Here is a 25944-nt window from a genome sequence, read left to right on the forward strand (position 1 = left end):
TGAGTTAAAAATTAATCTGAGCTGTAATCTAAATCTGGATTCAGTCTCTTACCAGAAGTGAAGGAAAAAAGAGAAATAGTGTTTTTGGTTCATATGTGATTATTTTAAAATTAAAGCATATGTCTTCAATATGTCTGGTTTAATTTTTTCTATTAATAATTGTTTTCACATTTAAATTATTTATATCTAGGGACAGCCATGTATGTATAAGCTGTCAATACAGATGAATTTTGAGTTCATATAATTGGTAAAATATGGACTGCATTTTGGAGAATATAATCTAAAACTTTGAGCTCAAAGAGTTCCTGAAGCACCCTGTGTTAGGATGTGGTACTTACTACCAAGATGGAAAGTGTGGTCTGGTTCTGTTAGGTAGTTTATTCCCAATTCTGAAGCTTGTGAGTGTTAAGTTAGGGTATCCCAAGGCATGGTCTAGAAAGGAGTAAGCAAGTATGTTTCATCATGTGTAATGCACAAGTCATGGAATACATGGGGAAATTATAATTACTGATAGGCAATCTAAAACCAAGTTTGTAGAAAAGTCCAGTCTTTTTTTTTTTTTTGAGATGGACTCTTGCTCTGTCACCAGGAGTGCAGTGGCATGATCTCAGCTCACTGCAACCTCTGCCTCCCGGGTTGAAGGGGAACCTGCCTCAGCCACCATGTCTCACTCATTTTTTGTATTTTTAGTAGAGACTCGCTTTCACTGTGTTAGCCAAGAATGTATCGATCTCCTGACCTTGTGATCTGCCCACCTCAGCCTCCCAAAGTGCTGGGATTACAGACGTAAGCCACTGCACCCAGCCTCCAAATTTCTAATTTTGAGAAAAAGAAATCTTAGTAATATTTCAATTTAAACCAGTCCATAGTTCATTATTAGTTAATGCCCTTCCTGGGCCATGTTTTGTTTTTTGTAAGGAGGGGAAGGTAGAGCTGTTTTTATTAATATAAAATGATATGAGTGAGAATACTTTGAAAAATAACTAGAATGTAAATTTTACCACTTTAAGTATATTAGGTCTTGATGTGCATGAGTACACAAACAGATAATGATGTAAGGACATCTAAGTGCTGAGTGCAAGGGTAGCGATTCAGTTCTATGTGGTTAAGAGTTTTTAGGAAATATATTTTGGTAGTGATATTGTAGGACGAAAGATAAGGTGAAGGCACTCAAGTTTTTTTTAGGGGTGAGAATGTAATAGATTTGTTAATTTTAGGACATGATACAGTTCCAGAAATTTTTCAGGAGATAAATTATCCTGTTACTAGCAGAACTTAAATCAGACTGGGCCTTCAAAAAGGTGATTTGAGACAAGGAAAAAAACAAAAATCCAGACCAGGCTTAAGAAAATTATGTTTCTTGAGATACCAGTGTGCCCTGTTGCTACTGTGAAGAAAAAAAAGGAAGAAAATTATGTTTGCTTTAGGCCAGGCACAGTGGCTCACGCCTGTAATCCCAACATTTTGGGAGGCCAAGGCAGGCAGATCACTTGAGGTCAGGAGTTTCAGACCATCCTGGCCAACATGGTGAGACCCAGTCTCTACTAAAAATACAAAAATTGGCCAGGCATGGTCAAAGGTGCCTGTAATCCTAGCTATTCAGGAGGTTAAGGCAGGAGAATCACTTGAACCTGGGGTGGAGCCAGGGTAGGGATCAGAGGTTGCGATGAGCCAAGATCCCGCCACTGCACTTCAGCCTGGGCGACAGAGCAAGACCGTAAAAAAAAAAAAAATTATATAAATATATATATATTTTTGAGACAGAGTCTTGCTCTGTCGCCCAGGCTGGAGTGCAGTGGCGTGATCTGGGCTCACTGCAACCTCCACCTCCTGGGTTCAAGCGATTTTCCTGCCTCAGCCCTCCCAAGTAGCTGGGACTACAGGTGCCCACCACCATGCTGGCCAGGTTGGTCTTGATCTCTTGACCTTGTGATTGCCCACCTCAGCCTTCCAAAGTGCTGGGATTACAGACATGAGCCACCTCACCTGGCCTATATTTCTTTTAAATGTCATGTATCAGTCATTTCTGTTCCACAACGTTAGTTTTTATAGTTAAAAAGTTTTAGCCGAGCACGGTGGCTCACGCCTGTAATCCCAGCACTTTGGGAGGCTGAGGTGGGTGGATCACCTGATGTCAGGAGTTCAAGACCAGCCTAACCAATATGGTGAAACCCCCATCTTAAAACAAACAAACAAAAGGTTTTAAAATTAGTAAGGACTTTGGCCTGTCTATTGAACTAGAAACTTTATTACAATGTTAAGTAAAGGAAACTTGTATCTAGAAAAGATAATTAAGGGGTATTTAAAGTCTGCATATAGCTTACTTGGTGTATAAATTGGATAGTTGGTACTTTTGTACTTCAGAGCTTAGAAGAGATGAATGATAGATGAAAGTACATAACTTCTATACTTCTGATCATTTCTTTAGGAGGAAAGCGCTTGTCCCAATGTCAATTACTTTTTTGTTCAAATAAGAGATATTTTGCAGGCTGGGCGTGGTGGCTCACGCCTGTAATCCCAGCACTTTGGAAGACTGAGGCAGGTGGATTACCTGAAGTCAGAGTTTGAAACCAGCCGGGCCAACATGGCAAAACCCTGTCTCTACTAAATATACAAAAATTAGCTGGGCGTGGTGATGGGCACCTGTAATCCCAGCTACTCAGGAGGCTGAGACAGGAGAAGCACTTGAACCCAGGAGGCAGAGGTTGCAGTGAGCCAAGGTTGCGCTACTGCTTTCCAGCCTGGGGGGGAAAAAGATATAATTTGCTTACTGTTACTATGTCATTATATCCAATCTATAGACAAGTCTATATCTGATACTAAAATGTCTAGATGGGTAGATGGGTCTCCTGGCAGAGCTGTTTAACTGAAGTACAGAGGTTAGGGTCTGGGGGTGGTGGCTAACACCTGTAATCCCAGCACTTTGGGAGGCTGAGGCAGATGGATCACAAGGTCAAGAGATCGAGACCATCCTGGTCAACATGGTGAAACCCCGTCTCTACTAACAATACAAAAAAATTAGCTGGGCATGGTGGCACGTGCCTGTAATCCCAGCTACTCAGGAGGCCGAGGCAGGAGAATTGTCTGAACCCCGGAGGCGGAGGTTGCAGTGAGCCGAGACCGTGCCGTTGCACTCCAGCCTGGGTAATGAGCAAAACTCTGTCAAAAAAAAATTAGCCAGGTGTTGGCTGGGCGTGGTGGCTCATGCCTATAATCCCAGCACTTTGGGAGGCCAAGGCAGGTGGATCACGAGGTCAAGAGATCAAGACTATCCTGGCCAACATGGTAAAACCCATCTCTACTAAAAAATACACAAATTGCTGGGCGCGGTGGCTCAAGCCTGTAATCCCAGCACTTTGGGAGGCGGAGGTGGGTGGATCACGAGGTCAAGAGATCGAGACCATCCTGGTCAACATGGTGAAACCCCGTCTCTACTAAAAATACTAAAACTTAGCTGGGCATGGTGGCGTGTGCCTGTAATTCCAGCTACTCAGGAGGCTGAGGCAGAATTGCCTGAACCCAGGAGGCGGAGGTTGCGGTGAGCCGAGATCGCGCCATCGCACTCCAGCCTGGGCAACAAGAGCGAAACTCTGTCTCAAAAAAAAAAAAAAAAAAAAAAAAACACAAATTAGCTGGGCATGGTGGTGTGCGCCTGTAGTCCCAGCTACTTGGGAAGCTGAAGCAGGAGCATTGCTTGAACCCCGGAAGCAGAGGTTGCAGTGAGCCGAGATTGCACCACTGCACTCTAGCCTGGCGCCTGGTGACAGAGCGAGACTCTGTCTCAAAAAAATAAAATAAAATAAAATAAAATAAGCCAGGCATGGTGGTGCATGCCTATGGACCCAACTACTCAGGGGCTGCGATAGGAGAATGGCTTGAACCTGGGAGGCAAAGGTTGCAGTAAGCCAAGATCACACCACTGCACTTCAGCCTGAGTGATACATCAAGACTCAGTCTCAGTGAAGTACAGAGGTTAACAGAAGCATAGGGTTGAATATTATATTTAGCCCTGTATTTTTATTGTTGGAGGAGACTCACTGATGCAACCCACCATGGTAATAAAAAACTTGATTGTACAGTCTGGGATTTTTTCCTGATAGAAAAATTTACTAGAGACTTTTTCAAGCAGTAAACCAAGAGTTCTCGCTTGTTACTTGGAAACAATTAGAATTTTTCCAAATGATAAATTACTTAAGATATCTTTAAAACAAGTATGTCATGGCAATACTGTTTTTAATAGTTTCTGATTGATGTTTATTTGAGAAGAAGAAAGTGAGTTTAAAAACATAAGACAAAAACAGCTGCAGAGAAAATCTGTCAAGATGAACTTAGAAAATAATGGAATTGTTAAGTTTAAGATAAACTACTATCTCTTTACCCATAATGAAAGTCCTTTAATTCATATGACTTTAGCACTGAAAACCCAAGCATATGATGCTCTTGTTTTACACCAAAGGCATTGTGATGATTAGCGTGGATTTTTCTTTGATAAATTTTGCTGTAGTCATTTCAGTATCAACAGGTTTTGGAAGATTCAGATGTAATCTGTACTTCTCAGATACTTCAATCAATAAATCATCCTAAGAATAATAAACCAAGAGAGATATTTCCTGCTTAAAATTTGTGATACAGTTACTCATTCCTTTCCAATAAGATCTAATTTGTTGCCATGTGACTTGGAATTAGCAAAAAATTACTGTTGTAAATCCCTTAGATTTTAAGGTGGTACTGCTGCTCACTACATCACATGTTAACTGATGCAGTACCACAGTAGAGTGTTGCCATCCTAAATTATGTGGCTGACCAGCAGACAGCAAGGAAACATTGGAGCCTGGAAAGATAGTGATCCATGTTTCGTAATGATTAAGTGTTTAGCGAAACTGACACAGTGATTTGGATGACAAATACTCTGTGGCTAGTTGCTTTGTGGCTTTAGGTAAAGAAGTGGGAAAATAGACAGTTGGGAACATGTGTTTGTTCTGATCGCTACATTTAACAGGGTATTTACAAGAAAGTTGAGTTTAGAATGGACCATTTGCAAGTAAAATTAAAAGGGAATTGGCTGAGTGCGGTGGTTCATACCTGTAATCCCAGCACTTTGGGAGGCTGAGAGTGGGTGGATCACTTGAGGCCAGGAGTTTGAGACCATCCTGGGCAACATGGTAAAACCCCATCTCTACTAAAAATACGAAATTAGCCAGGCTTGGTGGCATATGCCTGTAATCCCAGCTCCTCAAGAGGCTGAGGCAGGAGAATAGATTTAACTTGGGAAGTGGAGGTTGCAGTGAGCCAAAATGGTACCGTTGCACTCCAGTCTGAATGACAGAACGAGACTCTGTCTCAAATAAACAAACAAACAAAAAAAAATTAGAAGGGACTTTAATATAGAGTGCCAAGATTCTAAATCTCAATGAAAAGTGGAACTAATTTTTATTTTCAGCCAGTAAAGGATAAAATGGAGAAATTTTTATCAACAAAGGTTGATTAAGACAGTATAGAGGCAAAGATTAAATCTTCATAAATCTTCACGCTCTTTGCTAAAACCTTTGAATGTATTAAGGTAGACGTCAGTAAATTCTTACATTTGACTAAAATGACAGCAATAAGTCTAAAGAAGACAGGCAAGTATTGAAATAAGGGCAATGTCTAAAAAGAATTATGGGTATCACTGACTGGAATCAAAGAAAATAATCCAGCCTGGACTAAAATAAACTGACTTCAAAATTTAAAGCAATCCTTTGGGTCCCAGGATTCCATGAGCAGGGACCAGGCTGAAAAGGCTATTTAGCATATAAGAATGGCACATTCTTCAATACTCTTCAGATGTGGCCAAGGTGGATAGAGGGAAAGAGGAAAAAAAGAAAGCATCCTCCTGAAGACTGAAGCTAAAGGTCATGGAAAACAATGGAACTGGGGAGCTCGGTAATTACAGAACCTTCTCAAGGAACCTAAGTAAGAACATCCTCTGCCTCCAGAAAAGGAGCCCTCACAATGTCTACCTACTAGGATTTCAGAATTGCTGTGCACCAGTAACTGCAGTGTGCCTCTTATTTTTCCAATTTCTGAATTGAGATGGTTAATTATGGTTATCTTCCCATTCCACATTGTATAATGGATGGGACTGGCAGAGTACATCACTTTTCTTCACATGTCATAGTCCATGGTTCAAGAGGAAGAGAATGCAAAATCCTGTCCTTTGGAGTCTGATAGTGGGATTGGAGGTATTTCCCTTCTGGAAAGCAGCAAATATTTGTGACCAACAATGTAGACTGTGGTAGATTGCAGGACTGACTCCAAGTATTTGCTCTTCTGTAAGAGGATTGTACATCCCTGCCATATGACTTCCTGTGACTGTCTGTGAGAATATACTTCTTAGTCCTCCTGATGTAGGATTTGGCCTTGTGACTTAAACTTCGGCCAATGGAGTGTGAGTAGAAGTGATATAATGAAGTGCCATGTCTGAGTAGAAGTATTAGTATCCATTGCATGGTTTGACCATTTCCCTTTGCTATGGGAATGGCATATCTCAGATGGGAATTGCTCCTTCACCGGGTAACCTCAGCAAATCATTGTAAGCCCCTGACATGTTATGGTTTCTTACTATGGCATAATATAGTGAATGCTGACCGATACAAATGTACAGTATTATCTATTTAACTTACCTCAGAAACACTAAGATCACAGAGAGAGACAGAATTAATACCAGGTAATTCAACTTTCAACTCAATTTTCAGAGGTTTCTCATTGTGATCATGCACAATTTTTATTTCATAGACTGGTATCTTCATCTCCACCTGGATTTCAGTACTAGAAATCTCTTCTATCAGACACACTGCTTTGCCTGAAACTTGGTCTTTTGGCAGTAACAGTTGAGGAAAATGATCTGGATTGCTCATAGTACTGCTTCGTATATGTCCAAGAGTTAGTTCTTCATGAAAAAAAGGGTGGGGCAGGGAGATAAAAAATAAATCCACAATGTAAAATACTATCAAGCTATGAGCTATTATATATGTGGTGTTAGTAGAGATGGTAGATAAAGCTGCAGTTAAATTAGTTTAGGAATCTTTTTTTTTTTTTGTTTTTTTTGAGATGGAGTTTTGCTCTTGTTACCCAGGCTGGAGTGCAATGGCGCAATCTCGGCTCACCGCAACCTCCGCCTCCTGGGTTCAGGCAATTCTCCTGCCTCAGCCTTCTGAGTAGCTCGGATTACAGGCACGCGCCACCATGCCCAGCTAATTTTTTGTATTTTTAGTAGAGATGGGGTTTCACCATGTTGACCAGGATGGTCTCGATCTCTTGACCTCGCGATCCACCCGCCTCGGCCTCCCAAAGTGCTGGGATTACAGGCTTGAGCCACCGTGCCTGGCCAGTTTAGGAATCTTAAGCCAAAAGAATGTTAAGCCAAAGAATTTGATTGAAAAGTTTTCAAGATTTTAAAATCAAGGATATGATAATATTTCTAATATCTAATATTCACATTTTTTTCTATCTTAAGTTTCTCACCCTTTAAAATAGAGACTTTTAGTTTGCAAAATGTATACAGGATGCAAAAAAAAAGAAATCTTAAAGCAGTTTAGTTTTCCATATACAATCATCAACTTACCCCTTCTCATTTTTTCTCTTAAATCTGTGGAATCAGTTTGGATTCCCATCAAATTTTGTTTCATTCTTTGAATGCTTCCTTTTATTCTAAATTTGGTAATACAGTAAGAGTGTGAGAGAGTGAACTGGAATTGCTCCTCAATGCATTTCATGGCCATCTGAATTAACTGATTTTTTTTCAGTTGGTCCTCTTCTGCCGCCTGAAGAACATCAGGATTGTAGGCAACATCGATGACTGTGTAAGCATCTGTGTGTGTAATTGAAGGTACGAAATAAAGACAATTTGTTGCACTAATGGTACTGTCAGGCATATATTAATCCATATTCCTGATAAAGCTAGAGAATATTCCTGTATTTTTCAGAGGTAATCATAGTAGTGCTACAGCAATTATGACATTTCCTGGCACTTTTACATGGATTAAAACAGCTCATCTTATTACAAAAGTTAAACAGTATTAAATTTGCACAAAGATCCACTAGTTGTAATTCTATTATCACCAAACAAAGAATTTTACTTGAAATCCTCTCAATCAAGTTAAATCTTGTCCATTCCTAATAACATTTTTACAATGTGCTCTCTCCCTTAATTATTTGTACCTGATGTCTCAGTTGTATCTTCTGGTTTGCCAACAGCTAGAGGTACTGAATGAGTGGTTGACTGGGGAGCTGGGATCCTTGTCCACTGACACAGGTTGATAAAAAGTATTTTTTCTTTTGGTTTCTGGAAAGCAAATAATTTTGCGTATCTCAAAACCTAGTTTAAAACCATTTAAGGCTGGGCACAGTGGCTTATGCCTGTAATTCCAGCACTGTGGGAGGCTGAGGTGGGCAGATCACCTGAGGTTAGGAGTTCAAGACCAGTCTGGTAAACATGGTGAAACCTCTATCTCTACTAAAAATAAAATTAGCCAGATGTGGTGGCAGATGCCTGTAATCCCCGCTACTCAGGGAGGCTGAGGCAGGAGAATTGCTTGAACCCAGGAGGCAGAGGTTGCAGTGAGTGGAGATTACACCATTGCATACCAGCCTGGGTGACAAAAGTGAAACTCTGTCTCAAAAAAAAAAAGAAGGAAACCATTAAAAAAATAATATCCTGAAAGCCACTCACCACATAACTGAAAGAATTTTAGGCTCCAATTAAGTCATTCCATGTATTAAAACTGAGCTGGGCGCGGTGGCTCAAGCCTGTAATCCCAGCACTTTGGGAGGCCAAGGTGGGTGGATCACGAGGTCAAGAGATCGAGACCATCCTGGTCAACATGGTGAAACCCCATCTCTACTAAAAATACAAAAAATTAGCTGGGCATGGTGGCGTGTGCCTGTAATCCCAGCTACTCAGGAGGCTGTGGCAGGAGAATTGCCTGAACCCAGGAGGCGGAGGTTGCGGTGAGCCGAGATCACGCCATTGCACTCCACCTTGGGTAACAAGAGCGAAATTCCATCTCAAAAACAAAAACAAAAACAAAAACAAAAACAAAAACAAAAACAAAAACAAAAAAAAAACCTGTTTGATTATACTGTTGTTTCTTGATTTTCTCAAGGCTGCTGCCTTTTTTTCCTCTTTGTGGAGAACGGGATCTCTATATTGCCCAGGAAGGTCTCAAACTCCTGGGCTCAAGTTATCCTTCCACCTCTGCCTCCCTAAGAGCTGGGATTACAGGCGTGAGCCACCATGCCTGGTGGCTGTTGCCTTTTAATCAGGAATCCAGACCAGGCATGGTAGCTCATGTATGTTACCCTAGCAGTTTGGGAGGCTAAGGTAGGAGGATCGCTTGAGCCTAGGAATTTGAGACGAGGCTGGGAAACACAGGGATACCCTGTCTCTACAAAAATAATTTTTTTTTTTTTTTTTTTTTGAGACGGAGTTTCGCTCTTGTTACCCAGGCTGCAGTGCAATGGCGCGATCTTGGCTCACCGCAACCTCCGCCTCCTGGGTTCAGGCAATTCTCCTGCCTCAGCCTCCTGAGTAGCTGGGATTACAGGCACGTGCCACCATGCCCAGCTAGTTTTTTGTATTTTTAGTAGAGACGGGGTTTCACCATGTTGACCAGGATGGTCTCGATCTCTCGACCTCGTGATCCACCCGCCTTGGCCTCCCAAAGTGCTGGGATTACAAGCTTGAGCCACTGCGCCTGGCCCAAAAATAATTTTAAAATTGTCCGGGCACAGTGGCTTGCCTGTAATCCCAGCACTTTGGGAGGCAAAGGTGGGCAGATCGCCTGCGGTCAGGAGTTTGAGACTAGCTTGATCAACATGGAGAAACCCAGTTTCTACTAAAAATACAAAATTCGCCAGGCATGGTGGCGCATGCCTGTAATCCCAGCTACTCAGGAGGCTGAGGCAGAATTGCTTGAACTTGGAGTCAGAGGTTGTAGTGAGCCAAGATCATGCCATTGCACTCCAGCCTGGGCAACAAGAGCAAAACTCCATCTCAAAAAGAAAAAAAAAAAAAAAAAAAAAAATTAGCTGGGTGTGGTGGTGCCCACCTGTGATCTCAGCTACTTGGGAGGCTGAGGTGGGAGGATCGTTTGGGCTGCAATGAGCTGTGATTGTGCCACTACACTCCAGCTTGAGCAACAGAGCCAGCAAGACCTTATCTCAAAAAACAAAAACAAAAACAAAAGTCCAATTGCGGCTCCCAGAATTGGAAGGAAGCAGGGGGAATTGATCTAAGCATTTGTTCTAGGTTAATTTGACCCTATTTTACCACTTCCTTATCTCCCTAACCAAATAAGTTATTTGAAAAAGTTCCAACTCCATGTTTTTATACTAAATCATTTCACTACTTTTTATCTTTATTTTAGCAGAAAAAATGGCTGCTTTTAAAATCTCCAAGAGCTATCAAGTATGAATTTCCCGTTTTTACTCCTTCAACATAGTCTTTCATGCTATGTTTCATTTTCTATTTAGAGAAGCAATTTCCCTCTAAATTGTGTTAAAGTAGCAATAGCTAGCTGGGTACAGTCGCTCATGCCTGTAATCCCAACGCTTTGGGATGCCAAAGCGGGTAGATCACCGAGTCCAAGATCAGCCTGGTCAACATTGTGAAACCTGTCTCTACTAAAAATACAAAAATTAGCCAGCTGTGGTGGGACATGCCTGTAGTACCAGCTACTCAAGAGGCTGAGGCAGGAGAATCGCTTGAACCAAGGAGGCAAAGGTTGCAGTGAGCCAAGACTGTACCACTGCACTCCAGCCTGGGTGACAGAGCAAGACTCAGTCTCAAAAAAAAAAAAAAAAAAAAAAAAAAAGTAGCAATAGCTAAGTGTAAGGTATTGCCTGGTTCTTCTGGGATAATTTCATTCAAGACCTTCCCATCCCTGGCACTAACTCAACTTACCAGAATCCTGGTCTGTAGGCAAAGCTGTGGCTCTGGGGCAGAACAGAGCTGTTTCCCTTCTTTCAGCTGCTGTTGAATAAACTTCTCATAGCCCTCAGGGTCACTTTCAGCTAGATCATCTAGGAGATTCCACAATTGAGTAACTTGGGTGAGCAGACCCTTTGAGGATGTTTCCATAACTGATGAATTGTGAATAAGTTTCTTAAGCCTGTGGAAAGACATGACTTCAGGAAGAAAAGTGTCTGCGTAACTATTGATTTATTTCTGCTTTGGGGAGGTGGAATGGGCAGGAATTGTTCTGGTGAAGTTAGCACTTAGCACCTGTGTCTAAAAGGTTGTGGATCAGCACCACTTTATGTCTTCCTTGTTCTTTAATTATCTAGTACCTCTTCCTATCTTCTCATGTTGTCCTCTCGGATAAGGCCTTACTTCTACTTGGACCTGACAAGTCAGAGTAATCATTTTAAGTCTGGGTTTCCTGATCTTCTTGTTCCAACACCTGACTGGTACCTCCCCAGTTCTGAAATTGCCAGTTCTGATATTGTCAGTTCTGAAATCTTACGTTGGGTGAGGGCCACGTGAGACTTCCTTAATCTTCAGTATAGTTTAGTAATTCAAAGCATGGACTCGCGAGCCAGAATGCCTAGATTCCGGTCTTAGTTCTGTCTCTAGCTGTTGACCTTGAGCAATTATTTGTGTGTGTGTGTGTGTGTGTGTGCGTGTGTGTATCTGCCTCTTCTTCGTTCTGCTCAAAATGAAGATGATAATACCTATGTCATAGGGTTATTTCGAGGATTAAGTCAGCTAACAGAGAGGCTGGGAACCTTTACGTCTTCAGATAACTCTCCTTGGCCTCTTCTTCCATTAGAGAGGTCTCCCACAGCATCTTCACAATGAGGGAAAGAGGAGGTTTAGATTCTTCAACTACTATGTTAGGGTTACGCTAAATGGGAAACTTAACTAACGGGTAATCATTCCATAGGTCTGCAAACCCACCTCTTCTCTCAGTTCTAACGGGTAATCATTCCGTAAGTCGGCAAACCCACCTCTTAGTTCCTTGACAAACCGCAACATCTATTACCAGGGTAACTAGCCTGGGTACAACATCTAATTGGGTCCGGAGTTTCAGGCAGAAAAGTCTCTTTATATCTAGTTCCGGAACGTTTCCCTTCTGGTGCCAGGCTAGCACCTTCCAGGAAAGCGCCCGCAGCCCTTCTGCACCAGTCAGTCTCTGGAGTGTCCTGAGAACCCTCCCTTGTGGGAGTCTCTGGGCCGCCTGTTGGTGGGAAGATTTCTCAGAAGCACGACTTCCGGCCTGAAAAGGAAGTCTCGTTTTTCTCCTAAATCGCTTCTTCCCCCCCCTACCCCCCGCCACGCGAGGCTGCGGCGCACGGTATGGGTGTGTTTGTGTGTATTTGTGTGGGGAGGGCATTTGGAGGGAAGGTTACCGGGAGCTCCGAGGCCGCTGGGGGACAGGGATCCCGATGACAAAGATGGGGATATTTCCTCTGTGTTCCATTTGGAAACCTCAACCCCCGCTTCAGGCCCCCTAGATACTTCCTGGGGCCCAACCGAAGGCCGTAGCCATCCAGAGCGTTCCCATCTTTTCTGGGGAGTGAAACTTACCCCCGGGGTTCGTCCCAGAGGAGCGTGAGCGGGGAATGCCCGGGTCAACCCGGTCGTCCGAATTTCGCGCCGGCTCAGCATCCGGCTTCGGTCCGGGAGAGATAATCTGCCTGTGGATCTGGGCTGAGGGCGGCGGTGGCCTGGGCCACAGGTGAGGGCAGAATAACCAGTGGGAAGGCTGCGTTTTCACGAAGGACTCGGGTGAAGCTGCAGAGCTGCCTTTGAGCCCTGACTCCTTGGCTTCCTGGGTCGGAGGAGATCTTGTAATGGAGTGGTTCTTCGTCTCACTAACAAGATGCCTGATTTCCTCAGGATCAAGGGGTGAGTGAGCGTTGGGATGGTTGCACAAAGCCCTGCTAGCCACGCACGAAAATATTCTTGTCATCTAGTTTTTGGAAGCTTCCATACCAAGCAGGAAATAAAATGCCCCCAAATATAGAAATTTAGGGCATCTTTACCTTTGATGTTTTGAGTCATTAGTTTCTGTTACTGTTGACATCTGCGGTTCCTGACACTCTCAAATCTACGTATATTTGCTTCATTGCAAACTAATATTGGGATTGGAGGTTTGATTTTTAATCTAGACATTGACCTCTATCATTTGCCTGGGAGTGTGTGGCTTGGGATATTACAGCTTTAAGGGAACTTCATCTACAAAATTGGGATGGAGATATTTGCCTCATATAAAAAATAGATTTATTATGAGGATTAAATAAAATAGTGCTCATGAAAGCATTTATTTTTATTCAGTCTTGTACATTTTCAAAGAACTTTAATTTACATTATCTTCTTTCATCTCACATTAGTGTGTTCAGGCATTTCCCTCTTTTAATAGTAAAGGGAGAACTATTACGATCTCTGACTTATAGTTTTCAGTGATCTTTTCTTTACTTCATTCTTCTTTATAAAATTTAAGAAAAGATGAAGTAATAAAAGAAATTATTACTAAACATTATTCGTTGATTCATTTCAGATTGAAGAATGTCCCGGATTCCACTGGGGAAAGTCCTCCTGAGGAATGTCATCCGGCACACAGATGCTCACAATAAGGTAGGAGGTACAACCTAGTTATTCCTCAACACTTACTGAAGGCAAACAGGGTGCCAAACATTATTTTGGCACAACTGGGAGATACAAATAATTTTCTTGTCATCTAGTTTTTGGAGGCTTCTGTACAAAGTGGGAAATAAAATTATGAATAAAATAGATAATTATAATACAGTTTGATGAGTGACGTATGACAAGTATTTGCAAAGTGCTCTGGAGCACTAAGGAGGAAATAATAAAATTTACCCTGGGGAATTAGAAAAGATTTTACAGAATGAGTGATATTTGAGCTGTTTATATTTGAACTGGTTCTTGAATAGGTATAAGTTTACCAGGTAGGAAAGATCATTCTGGATAGAGAGCATCATACATTAATATGGCAATGAGAAAGAGCATTAATCACTTGAGGCATGGTAAGAAATTTATGTATCCAGAAAGTAGGGAATGTAGGGGTCAGTAGCAGAAGATAAGGCCTCAGTGGTAATTTAGAGTTGGATTGTGATGTTTGGAGCTGAGACTTTTTCCTCTAGGCAATAAAGAAGCCATCAAATGTTTTTAAACGGTGTGACATGATCATAGCTATATTTTAGAAAGGTGACTTGTCAGCTGGGTAGGGAATGAATCAGATGGAGAGAAATAATAGGGAGATTAATTAGGAGGTAATTACAGTATTACAGGTGAGAGATGATGAGTGTTTGCATGAAATTAGTGACAGCAGGGATGAAGAAGAGGAATTTAGGATAAATCCAAATAACTTGGTGGCTAATTAAATGATAATGATAAGAATGGAATCTAATTCAGTTGACCATTGAACAACACAGGGTTTAGGGACATCCACCCCCCTCCACCAACCGCCCCCCACCCCCGCCACCCCGCCCCGCCGGCATAGTCAAAAATCCATGTATAACTTTTTACTCCCTCAAAACTTAAGTGCTAATAGCCTACTACTTACTGACTGAAAGCCATAGCAATACCATAAACAGTTGATTAACACATATTTTTGTTGTTGTTGTTGAGATGGAGTTTTGCTCTTGTTGCCCAGGCTGGAGTACAGTGGTATGTTCTTAGCTCACCGCAACCTCCACCTCCCAGGTTCAAGCGATTCTCCTGCCTCAGCCTCTGAGTAGCTGGGATTACAGGCATGCGCCACTGTGCCCAGCTATTTTGTATTTCTAGTAGAGACGGGGTTTCTCCATGTCGATCAGGTTGGTCTTGAACTCCTGACATCAGATGATCTGCCCGCCTTGGCCTCCTAAAGTGCTGAGATTACAGGTGTGAGCCACTGCACCTGGCCAACACATTTTTTATGTTACATGTATTATATACTGTATTTTTTACAGTAAAGTAGCTAGAGAAAAGAACATTTTATTATGAAAGTCACATTGAGTAGGCTGAGGAGAAAGAAGAGGGGGTTATTTTACTGTCTCACAGGTGGCAGAGGTAGAAGAAAATCTGAGGGTAAGTGGACCTTCACAGTTGAGATTCCTGTTGTTCACCTGTATGACTGGGTAGATCATGATGATTCTGTTAATTGAGATAAAGAACAAAAAAAGGGACAAATATGATAGGAAAGGTAATTAGTTTGGTTTTCAACATGTTTATGGTGAGCTGTTTGTAGGCTGTCCAGACAGTTGAACATTCAGGCTTGGAGGAAAGGATAAAAGTTGGGGCTGGACATGAAGGTTTTGGAATTATTGATAAGAGGTAGATGATAAGAGGTTGTGGGCCGGGTGCGGTGGCTCACGCCTGTAATCCCAGCACTTTGGGAGGCCGAGGCAGGTGAATCACGAGGTCAAGAGATTGAGACCATCCTGATCAACATGGTGAAACCCGTCTCTACTAAAAATACAGAAAATTAGCTGGGCATGGTGGCGCGTGCCTGTAATCCCAGCTACTCAGGAGGCTGAGGCAGGAGAATTGCCTGAACCCAGGAGGCGGAGGTTGCAGTGAGCCGAGATTGTGCCATTGCACTCCAGCCTGGGTAACAAGAGCGAAACTCTGTCTCAAAAAAAAAAAAAAAAAAAGAAAAATAAAAAAAAGAGGTTGTGAGAGTAGATGGTCACCTAGGAGAGCACATTTAATGAAAATTGGGCCAAGGTCCCAGGTTTAGTTTTCTTCAGTAAACTGTACTACTTTTGGTTTGATCATATTATTACTATCATATCACCTGATTTTTTAAATTATGGGTGAGGGTAAAACTGTTACCCAAGCTGCCTATGCAATTATGTTAACCTGCCCCTAGTTATATAGTAAGCTTAGATTTGATATGGTAGCTAAAAAAAGATAAATCTAGGACAGATCTAATGAAATTATGGAGGAAGACTTAGAAATAAAATGTGTTCATGTTTTTTGGGTAATCACATTTTGCTTTTCAGAAAGTTCTCTAGCAGCCATACTATTTATTTTATTTTGTTTTTGACAAAAATTATGTTGAGAAAAGAGGTTTAGCCTAGGGAGTTTTTTTTTTTTTTTTTTTTTTTTTTTGAGACGGAGTTTCGCTCTTGTTACCCAGGCTGGAGTGCAATGGCACGATCTCGGCTCACCGCAACCTCCGCCTCCTGGGTTCAGGCAATTCTCCTGCCTCAGCCTCCTGAGTAGCTGGGATTACAGGCACGTGCCACCATGCCCAGCTAATTTTTTGTCTTATTAGTAGAGACGGGGTTTCACCATGTTGACCAGGATGGTCTCGATCTCTTGACCTCGTGATCCACCTGCCTCGGCCTCCCAAAGTGCTGGGATTACAGGCTTGAGCCACCGCGCCCGGCCTAGCCTAGGGAGTTTAAAGACCTGTCCTCTTTGCAATAAAATGTAATAATGGCGGGGCACGGTGGATCACGAGGTCAAGAGATCGAGACCATCCTGATCAACATGGTGAAACCCCGTCTCTACTAAAAATACAAAAAATTAGCTGGGCATGGTGGCGCATGCCTGTAATCCCAGCTACTCAGGAGGCTGAGGCAGGAGAATTGCCTGAACCCAGGAGGCGGAGGTTGCGGTGAGCCGAGATTGGGCCATTGCACTCCAGCCTGGGTAACAAGAGCAAAAAACTCCGTCTCAAAAAAAAAAAAAAAAAAAATGTAATAATGGTAGCTGTTTTATTTTCCTCGTGAGATTGCTTAAGGTTCATTTGAGGTGATACAATTAAAATAACATTGCATTTTGGAAATGTGGCATTATTTTCTAATCACAGCATAATTGCAAAATTGATAAGGTGATGCTTGTCTATACAGGGGTTTAAAATTCTATTGGAGTAGAATTCTACATATTTGAGATTTACTGGATTGGACTGTTCAGCCACTTTCTAGAGAAACCAAAGTTTGTTTTCCAGGTTCATGATCATAGCCCAGTCTGTAGCCCAATAATTAGTTAGATTGTATTTTCAGTTGGTTACTTTTCTGTAATGTAAAGTTATTTTTAGTAACTTATTTTTATTTCTTTCCTTTTCAAAAACTCTAGATTCAGGAGGAATCAGATATGTGGAAAATAAGAGAACTGGAAAAACAGATGGAAGATGCTTACCGGGGGACCAAAAGGAAAATGCTACCCAGCAGTTCAAGGTGCAGTTGCAGCTCTGAGAACTAAAATCATTCTCATCTCTTTCAGAATATCAACTTTTGTTTAAAAATACTTTGATATATTAAGGATAGATGAATTTAGTTCTGTCAGTCCTTAAGCCTTCCCTCTTTCATAAAAAGACCCAGGCATAAAGATAATGGCTATGATGCATATGGCCCCACTCTTTGTACTTATTTACAATGGAGAGTTAAAAAATTCTACCTGAACAATTATGAATATGTAGGATTCTGTGGATTCTGACCTTACCTGACAGCTTTTAATTTAAGATTTTTTTTTTTTTTTTTTTTTTTTTTTGAGACAGAGTTTCGCTCTTGTTGTCCAGGCTGGAGTGCAATGGTGTGATCTCAGCTCACTGCAACCTCTGTCTCCCAGGTTCAAGTGATTCTCCTGCCTCAGCCTCCTGAGTAGCTGGGATTACAGGCATGTGCCACCACACCCAGCTATTTTTTTTGTATTTTTAGTAAAGACAGGGTTTCTCCATGTTGGTCAGGCTGGTCTCAAACTCCTGACCTCAGGTGATCTGCCCACCTTGGCCTCCCAAAGTGGTGGGCCACCACTCCCAGCTCTAACTTAAGATTTTCTACTGGAATCTTGTGGTCACTAAGTTGATCAGTTATTTTTTTCTCTATTAATTTTTCATTCTTTCAGGCTTTTATTCTTTTTTATTTATTTATTTTTTTTGAGACCGAGTTTCACTCTTGTTACCCAGGCTGGAGTGCAATGGCGTGATCTTGGCTCACCACAACCTCCGTCTCCTGGGTTCAAGCAATTCTCCTGCCTCAGCCTCCCAGATAGCTGGGACTACAGGCATGCACCACCATACCCAACTAATTTTTGTATTTTTAGTAGAGACGGGGTTTCACCATGTTGACCAGGATGGTCTCGATCTCTTGACCTCGTGATCCACCCGCCTCGGCCTCCCAAAGTGCTGGGATTACAGGCGTGAGCCACCGTGCCCGGCCAGGCTTTTATTCTTGTAGCTGGGACTACAGTGGCATGCCACTATGCCTAGCTATTTTTATTTTTTTGTAGAGATGGTGTTTTGCTGTGTTCCCTGGGCTCATGCAGTCTTCCCACCTTGGCCTCCCAGTGTTGGGATTATAAGCATGAGCCACTTGTCCAACCTCGGACTTTTCTTCACCCTATCTATTCACTCTCTTCAGATTCACAGCCTTTCACATTACTTTAATACCTTGAGTATTTTTTTTTTTTTTGAGATGGAGTTTCGCTCTTGTTACCCAGCCTGGAGTGCAATGGCACGATCTTGGCTCACCGCAACCTCCGCCTCCTGGGTTCAGGCAATTCTCCTGTCTCAGCCTCCTGAGTAGCTGGGATTACAGGCATGCACCACCATGCCCAGCTAATTTTTTGTATTTTTAGTAGAGACGGGGTTTCACCTTGTTGACCAAGGTTGGTTTCGATCTCTTGACCTTGTGATCCACCTGCCTCGGCCTCCCAAAGTGCTGGGATTACAGGCTTGAGCCACCGCGCCCGGCTACCTTGAGTATTAATATGAAGGATTATGCAGACTTAGTTGTCTTTTCTCTGTGGAGAGGCCTAGGAATGCTTGAGTAATTGGGAACATCCTTACATGCTTGTAAGTGTAAGAGCTATATGTATAAGAAATACTTAAACTCTTTAGGAGCAGGGCTTGTGATTTTCTCATTTGCTGTTATATTCCTGCCAGCTAGATGTGCCTGGTACATATGAAGCCCTTACAAATTTTTTATTTTTTTGAGATGGAGTTCCTTCTTGTTACCCAGGCTGGAGTGCAATGGTGTGGTCTTGGCTCACTGCAACCTCTGCCTCCCGGGTTCAGGCGATTCTCCCGCCTTAGCCTCCCAAGTAGCTGGGATTACAGGTGCCTGCCACCATGCCCTGCTAATTTTTGTGTTTTTAGTAAAGACAGTGTTTTACCATGTTGGCCAGGATGGTCTCAAACTCCTGAGCTCAAAGTGATCCACCCGCCTCGGCTTCCCAAAGTGCTAGGATTACAGGTGTAAGCCACCGTACCTTGCTCCTTACAAATTTTTGAGAACTGATTAGCAGCTTACTGGCTAGTTAGTAGAATTGGTGAACGGAAGCTGGATCAATGCTTTTCACCGTTTTTCCTACTCTAGTATTCCCATGGGTTAGGCCTTGTTCCCACTGTTATTAGGACCTTTCTATAGGAAGTTGCTGGTTTGCAGAGAGGGAAGTGTATTTCAGAATCTCTAGGGTGGTTTGAAGTGTCCATAGCTATGATTATGTTCTGCTTCCCTCTTTGCATACCCTCCTAGTTGAGAATCAGTGAATGAACTATCACATGACACAGTCCCGAGTTGATTTCATCCATTCTTTGCAATAGGATGGGTACTGATGGTCAGATTTTTTTCTTTTTTCTTTTTTTTCCTGAGATGGAGTCTCACTCTGTCTCTCAGGATGGAGTGCAATGGTGTGATCTGGGCTTACTGCAACCTCTGTCTCCCGGGTTCAAGTGATTTTCTTGCCTCTGCCTCCCAAGTAGCTGGGACTACAGGCATGCACCACCATGCCCGGCTACTTGGTTTGTTTTTAGCAGAGACAAGGTTTCACCATGTTGCGCACATTGGTCTTGAACTCCTGACCTCAAGTCATCTGCCTGCCTTGGCCTCCCAAAGTGCTGGGATTACAGGCATGCGCCACTGCACCTGGCTTGGTCAGATTTTTTTCTACTGGACTTTACAAATGTTCAGAATGGAACAGATAATAAAAGTGCTGGGATTGTAGGCATGAGACACTGCATGGTCAGATTTAATTAATTAATTAATTAATTTATTTATTTATTTAAAATGTTTGGCCAGGATGGTCGTGATCTCCTGATCTTGTGATCTGCCCACCTTGGCCTCCCAAAGTGCTGGGATTACAGGTATGAGCCACTGCGCCCGGCATCAGATTTTTTTTTTTCTTATTTTTTTGAGATGGAGTCTCACTCTTGTTGGCCAGGCTAGAGTGCAGTGGTGCAATCTCAGCTCACTGCAACCTCCACCTTTTGGGTCCAAGCAATTCTTCTGCCTCAGCTTCCCCAGTAGCTGGGATTACAGGCTCCTGCCACCACAGCCGGCTAATTTTTGTATTTTTAGTAGAGATGGGGTTTTGCCATGTTGGCCAAGGTAGTTTCAAACTCCTGACCTCGGGTGATCCACACCCACCTTGGCCTCCCAAAGTGCTGGGATTACAGGTGTGAGCTACCATGGCCAGCCTTGTCAGATTTTTTCCACTGGACTTTACAGATGTATAGAGAGGAACAGATAATATCTTTCCCTTTTTTTTTTTTTTTTTTTTAAGCAGTAAGTACCTTGTTTCCTTCCCCCTCAGCTTGCTCCATGAGTTTTGCGCATGATGTTCCATAAAGTAAACTCACAGATTGCTTTTACAGCTAAAAGTTCTGCTTTCTCTTTTAGCCGGATGCGCAGTGACGGTTTTGATGAAGAAAGTCAAAGAGACTATTGGAGGCCAAAGAATGAAATTTCTGGGACACTGGAAGATGACTTTCTTAAGGCTAAATCCTGGAACAAGAAGTTATATGATTATGAAGCTAACATGCCAGACAGGTTTGTGATTAATTTCTGTCAGCATTAGTATTTGGCCTGAGAATGTGTACTTATCAAAATTAATTGTCCCCACACAAATTTGTGCACAAATGTTCATAGCATTATTAATAATGGCCAAAAAGTCAAAATCCAAAGTCTATCAGCTGATGAATGGGTAAACAAAATGTGGTATATCCATACAATGGAATATTATTTGGCAATAAAAGAAATGAAGTATAGATACCTGTTATAACATGGATAAACCTTGAAAACATTATGCTAACTGAGAAGAAAGAAGCTAGGCAATTCCATAGAGACAGAAGGTAGATTAGTGATTGCTCTGGGCTGGAGGCAGTACACTTTTTGAATTCCACGGTACTGTATGTGAATTATACTTCTATAAAGTTGTCATTTAGGCTGGGCACAGTGGTTCATGCCTATAATCCCATCACTTTGGGAAGCCAATGTGGGTGGATCACTAGGCCAAGAAATCGAGACCATCCTGGCCAACATGGTGAAACCTCATCTCTACTAAAAAAAAAAATACAAAAATTAGCTGGGCATGGTGGTGCATGGCTATGGTCCCATCTACTCGGGAGGCTGAGGCAGGCTGAGGTAGGAAAATCATTTGAACCCAGGAGGCAGAGGTTGCAATGAGCCAAGATTGCACCACTGCACTCCAGCCTGGCAACAGAGCCAGACTCTGTCTGAAAAGGAAAAAAAAGTTGTCATTTAAAAGAAAATAGGCCAGCCTGGTGGCTCATGCCTGTAATCCCGACACTTTGGGAGGCCAAGGTAGGTGGATCATAAAGTCAAGAGATCGATACCATCCTGGCCAACATGGTGAAACACCATCTTTACTAAAAATATAAAAATTATGTGGGCGTGGTGGTGCGTGCCTGTAGTCGGGAGGCTGAGGCAGAAGAATTGCTTTAACCCAGGAGGTGGAGGTTGCAGTGAGCTGAGATCATGCCACTGCACCCCACGCTGGTGACAGAGAGAGACTTTGTCTCAAAAATAAATAAATAAAAAAAAATAAGGCTGGGTGTGGTGGCTCACACCTGTAATCCCAGCACTTTGGGAGGCCGAGGTGGGTGGATCACAAGGTCAGGAGTTTGAGACCAGCCTGGCCAACATAGTGAAACCCCATTTCTACCAAAAATACAAAAATTAGTCAGGCATGGTGGTGTGCACCTGTGGTCCCAGCTACTCGGGAGGCTGAGGCAGGAGAATCACTTGAAACCGGGAGGCAGAGATTGCAGTGAGCTGAGATCGTGCCACTGCATTCTAGCCTGGGCAACAGAGTGAGACTTCGTCTCAAAAAAAAAAAAAAAAAAAAAATTGTCCCCTTGCAGACAGCATGATATTATGAAGTGTTTTTGGAAAAGTGCTTCACAGCTAAAGAGTAGAGTGTAAGAGTTCGTTAGTGTATCTTAAGGAAAACAATGTGTGTCTGAAATGATATAGTGTACAGTACAGGAAATAGAGCTGTTACTGAGCTATAATGTGGACTTGGTTCTACTATATCTCTATTTTTTCTGTTTTGTGTGTCTGTGTATGCATGTACTCCAGAGTCTAATTTTGATTTAATTTCCAAAAATGTATGCATTGCTTTAACAATACATGTAATGTGTCATATTACAGATGGGGTCACAGTGGTTATAAAGAGTTATACCCTGAAGAATTTGAAACAGACAGGTAAGGAAAATAGGCTTAATAAAAGAAACTAAGATGGTACAAAATCTGTACTAGGAAGTGATTTCCTAACTTTTACAAAGAATATACCTCCCATTGAAAATGTAGCTAGAGCTGGGCGTGGTGGCTCAAGCCTGTAATCCCAGCACTTTGGGAGGCCGAGGGGGGTGGATCACGAGGCCAAGAGATCGAGACCATCCTGGTCAACATGGTGAAACCCTGTCTCTACTAAAAATACAAAAAATTAGCTGGACATAGTGGTGCGTGCCTGTAATCCCAGCTACTCAGGAGGCTGAGGCAGGAGAATTGCCTGAACCCAGGAGGCGGAGGTTGCGGTGAGCCGAGATCGTGCCATTGCATTCCAGCCTGGGTAACAAGAGTGAAACTCTGTCTCAAAAAAAAAAAAAAAGAAAATGTAGCTAGAGAAACAATAGGTGATTTAGTTAGGATGTGACCCCTGTTTTGCCATTCTCTGGTTGATGTTTGACATGTCTATAAGCATTTTGATTTTTATATATAGTATTCCATACAGTAATTCAGTATGGCAGCTTAGAATTTTTATCTCCATTTTAAAGATGAGGAAACAAAATCTCAATCAGAATATTAAAGTGTTGGCTGGGCTTAGTGGCTCACGCCCATAATCCCAGCACTTTGGGAGGCCGAGGCGGGTGGATCACGAGGTCAAGAGATTGAGACCATCCTGGTCAATATGGTGAAACACCGTCTCTACTAAAAATACAAAACATTAGCTGGGCATGGTAGCACGTGCCTGTAATCCCAGCTACTCAGGAGGCTGAGGCAGGAGAATTGCCTGAACCCAGGAGGCGGAGGTTGCGGTGAGCCGAGATCGCGCCATTGCACTCCAGGCTGGGTAACAGGAGCGAAACTCTGCATCAAAAAAACGAACAAACAAACGAAAGAATATTAAAGTGTTAAAGTATAGGTTAAAGTGCTGATTTAAAATTCAGATGTTAACTTCAATTTTTATCTAGAATGCAAAATATTAAAATATGTACTTTTTCTTTTTTTATATAAAAGCTTCTCTTTTTTACTTTTTTATTAGTAGTGATCAGCAAGATATTACCAATGGGAAAAAAACATCTCCCCAGGTAAAATCATCTACCCATGAATCCCGCAAACACAAGAAGTCAAAGAAATCCCACAAAAAAAAGCAGAAAAAAAGGTCACATAAAAAACAGAAGAAAAGCAAAAAGGAAGCCATGGATATAACAGCAGATTCCTCAAGCGAGCTCTCAGAAGAAACTGGGGCTTCCAGTACAAGGCAAAAGAAACAACCGCATAAGCGCAAGAAAAAATCCAGGAAAAAGTCTCTCAAAAAACCTGCTTTATTCTTAGAGGCAGAAAGTAACACTTCCCATTCAGATGATTCAGCATCCAGCAGTTCTGAGGAAAGTGAGGAAAGAGACACTAAGAAAACCAAAAGGAAAAAGAGAGAGAAAAAAGTCCATACCCCTGTAGCCAACAATGAAATACAAGAGAGGACAAACAAACGCACAAATTGGAAAGTGGCTACAGATGAAAGGTCTGCTGAGAGCTCAGAGGATGACTAAATGGGAAACATTTTTGTTTTCCACATGACTGTGGATATTTACAGTTCTTACTCCTTGTGGTTTTGCAAGTGACTCTTGTTCAGCACTGGGGCCAGAGGTCAGAGCTATCTTGTGCCATCTATATGTTCCAAGAGACTTCTTGTCTTCTATTTTGGCGTTAAGCTTGATCCCCTTTTCTTGTTAAAAGGGAATCTGGTATTTTGTTATGAAGGTTTCTCGAAAAGATTATTTTTTGCAGTTAATTACATTTAGTATAGAGCACATATACAGCAAATTAAAGGACCCAGAAAGCTGGATCCAGTGGTAACCTGGGTACACCAATCGGAATATTGAATTTGGGAAAGTCAAGGGCTGGGATCAAGAGGTGGATTGGAACTAATGCTGTGTAGGATGGTATGACAAGGCAACACTATATTGCTCTTTGTTTATATAGCAGGTATCACAACTGACTTGTCTTTAGCCTTGGTGCTTTGATCCTTCTGTATTTTGACCCTACAGGTATGGTCCAGTTTACTTAATCAGGAAATGGGCCTAAGAACAAACATTTTCTTTTCATGGTAACATCCATAGACAACTTATTAGAAGGGACTAGTTTCCTCAAATTTCCCTGCTGGACAGGGCCTACAGCTGTACTTAGTATACCCCTAAACATTGTAATTGGATAGTAAATGGTTTTCTAGCTCCATTGCTGTATATTTGCCTAAATGGACTTGTGTTCAAATTATTTCTTCAGTTGTCATAGATAATCCTTCACCAAATGGGGAAGAATTAGGAAATAGTCATGTTGTCTTATGGTACTCTGGATTCAGGGCAGCAACTGCCATTTAAATGTTGTCTTGTTAATGACCTTTAGGTTTTCCCTGAAACTAAGTTGAATTATTTCCAAAATGAAACAGGCTTCTCAGGGACATACCCACTTCTTCCCAGTCCGCCTTTGGATTAAAGCACCAAGCAGAGACCACGTTATTTCCCTTCACTATACCGTGATCCTTATTATGTTAATTCTTAAGAAGCCAAAATGTCACTGAAAGAAGGCTCACAGAACACAAGTGCATTTTTTCACTACGGGAAGAAAGATCAAGTGACATATTGTTATTTTTTCTTGATTGTCACTTAATGGGCTGAGTAAAAAGCTTGAAAACTCACTTTTGATTTTGGTTCTGCCACTAATTGGTTACGAGGAGGCCCAGAGGAGGTAAATTCACCTTCCTGGCCTTACTTTCCTGATGTGTAATTCAGAGTTAATTCACGGTAGCATGACAGTATAAGACACCAGCAATAGATACAACTATGATGACATTCCATGAGGTGGTATTTTTAGTTCTAACTACTAAATTTGTCCTCTTTATGGGACAGATTTCTAGTAAAGTGCTTGGGCTTAGAATACATGGTTGGACAGAGGTGCCCAATCCCTTAACTATGAGCAGGTGCTACCTTTTGGGATATTTATTTGAAATTTTAATACTTTGGTACTCAGTTGTCAATGTTCCATGGTGTGTATTTTTATTTTTGGGATTAGTGGGGGCCTAAAAGGAGGGGAATAGTCTATAATTACTACCTCTTAATCTAAAACAATTATTTTGTTCCTGGAGCAAGTTAAATCTTTGTCAGTTTTGGCCATGTATTTTTTAGCATGCATTGTTTCTGTGCTCTGAAAGTACTGATTTTAAGCACAGATTCAGGAAAATGGGCCAATAGAACAGGCCATCTCCAGGATATTGGCTCTATTTGGTTCATCTTCCCTTCCGCCCATGCTAGCAAGGAATACACATCTTGCCTTTTTTTTTTTTTTTTTCCATGTTAATCTTTTCTTGGTCATGTATAAGCAATAAAGCTGTTTTTTGTTCTTAATCTTTCTCAACCCCCGATTTTCTATGCCTTAGGCTTTGATGGTTCTTCCAACCCCCTTAATATGGGTTAGGGTGGCTTTTCAAAA

General features: G+C 42.0%; 2 protein-coding genes across 5 annotated transcripts; one reads left to right on the plus strand and one right to left on the minus strand.

The window, feature by feature from the left end:
• Nucleotides 1-3633: 3633 nt before the first annotated feature.
• PIH1D2 (PIH1 domain containing 2) lies at nt 3634-12187 on the minus strand. Of its 2 annotated transcripts, none has more exons than XM_010334567.2 (6): nt 11939-12187; nt 10943-11150; nt 8200-8323; nt 7604-7849; nt 6663-6928; nt 3634-4580 (listed from the first exon to the last, which is right to left on the minus strand). In XM_010334567.2, exons 2-6 carry the CDS (start codon nt 11117-11119, stop codon nt 4446-4448), a joined length of 948 nt encoding a protein of 315 aa, XP_010332869.1. In that variant the 5' UTR covers nt 11120-11150; nt 11939-12187; the 3' UTR covers nt 3634-4445. The 2 variants fall into 2 exon arrangements, with proteins under 2 accessions (XP_010332869.1, XP_010332868.1); XM_010334566.3 differs by having other exon boundaries at nt 11989-12186.
• Nucleotides 12188-12223: 36 nt separating this feature from the next.
• NKAPD1 (NKAP domain containing 1) lies at nt 12224-25859 on the plus strand. 3 transcript variants are annotated; one of them, XM_039471038.2, is made up of 6 exons: nt 12224-12335; nt 13542-13618; nt 17072-17172; nt 20614-20763; nt 22387-22440; nt 23501-25859. In XM_039471038.2, the coding sequence occupies exons 2-6, from the start codon at nt 13550-13552 to the stop codon at nt 24006-24008; spliced, it is 882 nt and encodes a 293-aa protein (XP_039326972.1). In that variant the 5' UTR covers nt 12224-12335; nt 13542-13549; the 3' UTR covers nt 24009-25859. The 3 variants fall into 3 exon arrangements, with proteins under 3 accessions (XP_039326972.1, XP_074256676.1, XP_039326973.1); XM_074400575.1 differs by lacking the exon at nt 12224-12335 and adding an exon at nt 12342-12889; XM_039471039.2 differs by lacking the exon at nt 12224-12335 and adding an exon at nt 12342-12889 and having other exon boundaries at nt 23504-25859.
• Nucleotides 25860-25944: the final 85 nt, after the last annotated feature.

This window comes from Saimiri boliviensis, chromosome 6 (assembly GCF_048565385.1).
Source record: "Saimiri boliviensis isolate mSaiBol1 chromosome 6, mSaiBol1.pri, whole genome shotgun sequence".
Lineage (NCBI taxonomy): Eukaryota > Metazoa > Chordata > Mammalia > Primates > Cebidae > Saimiri > Saimiri boliviensis.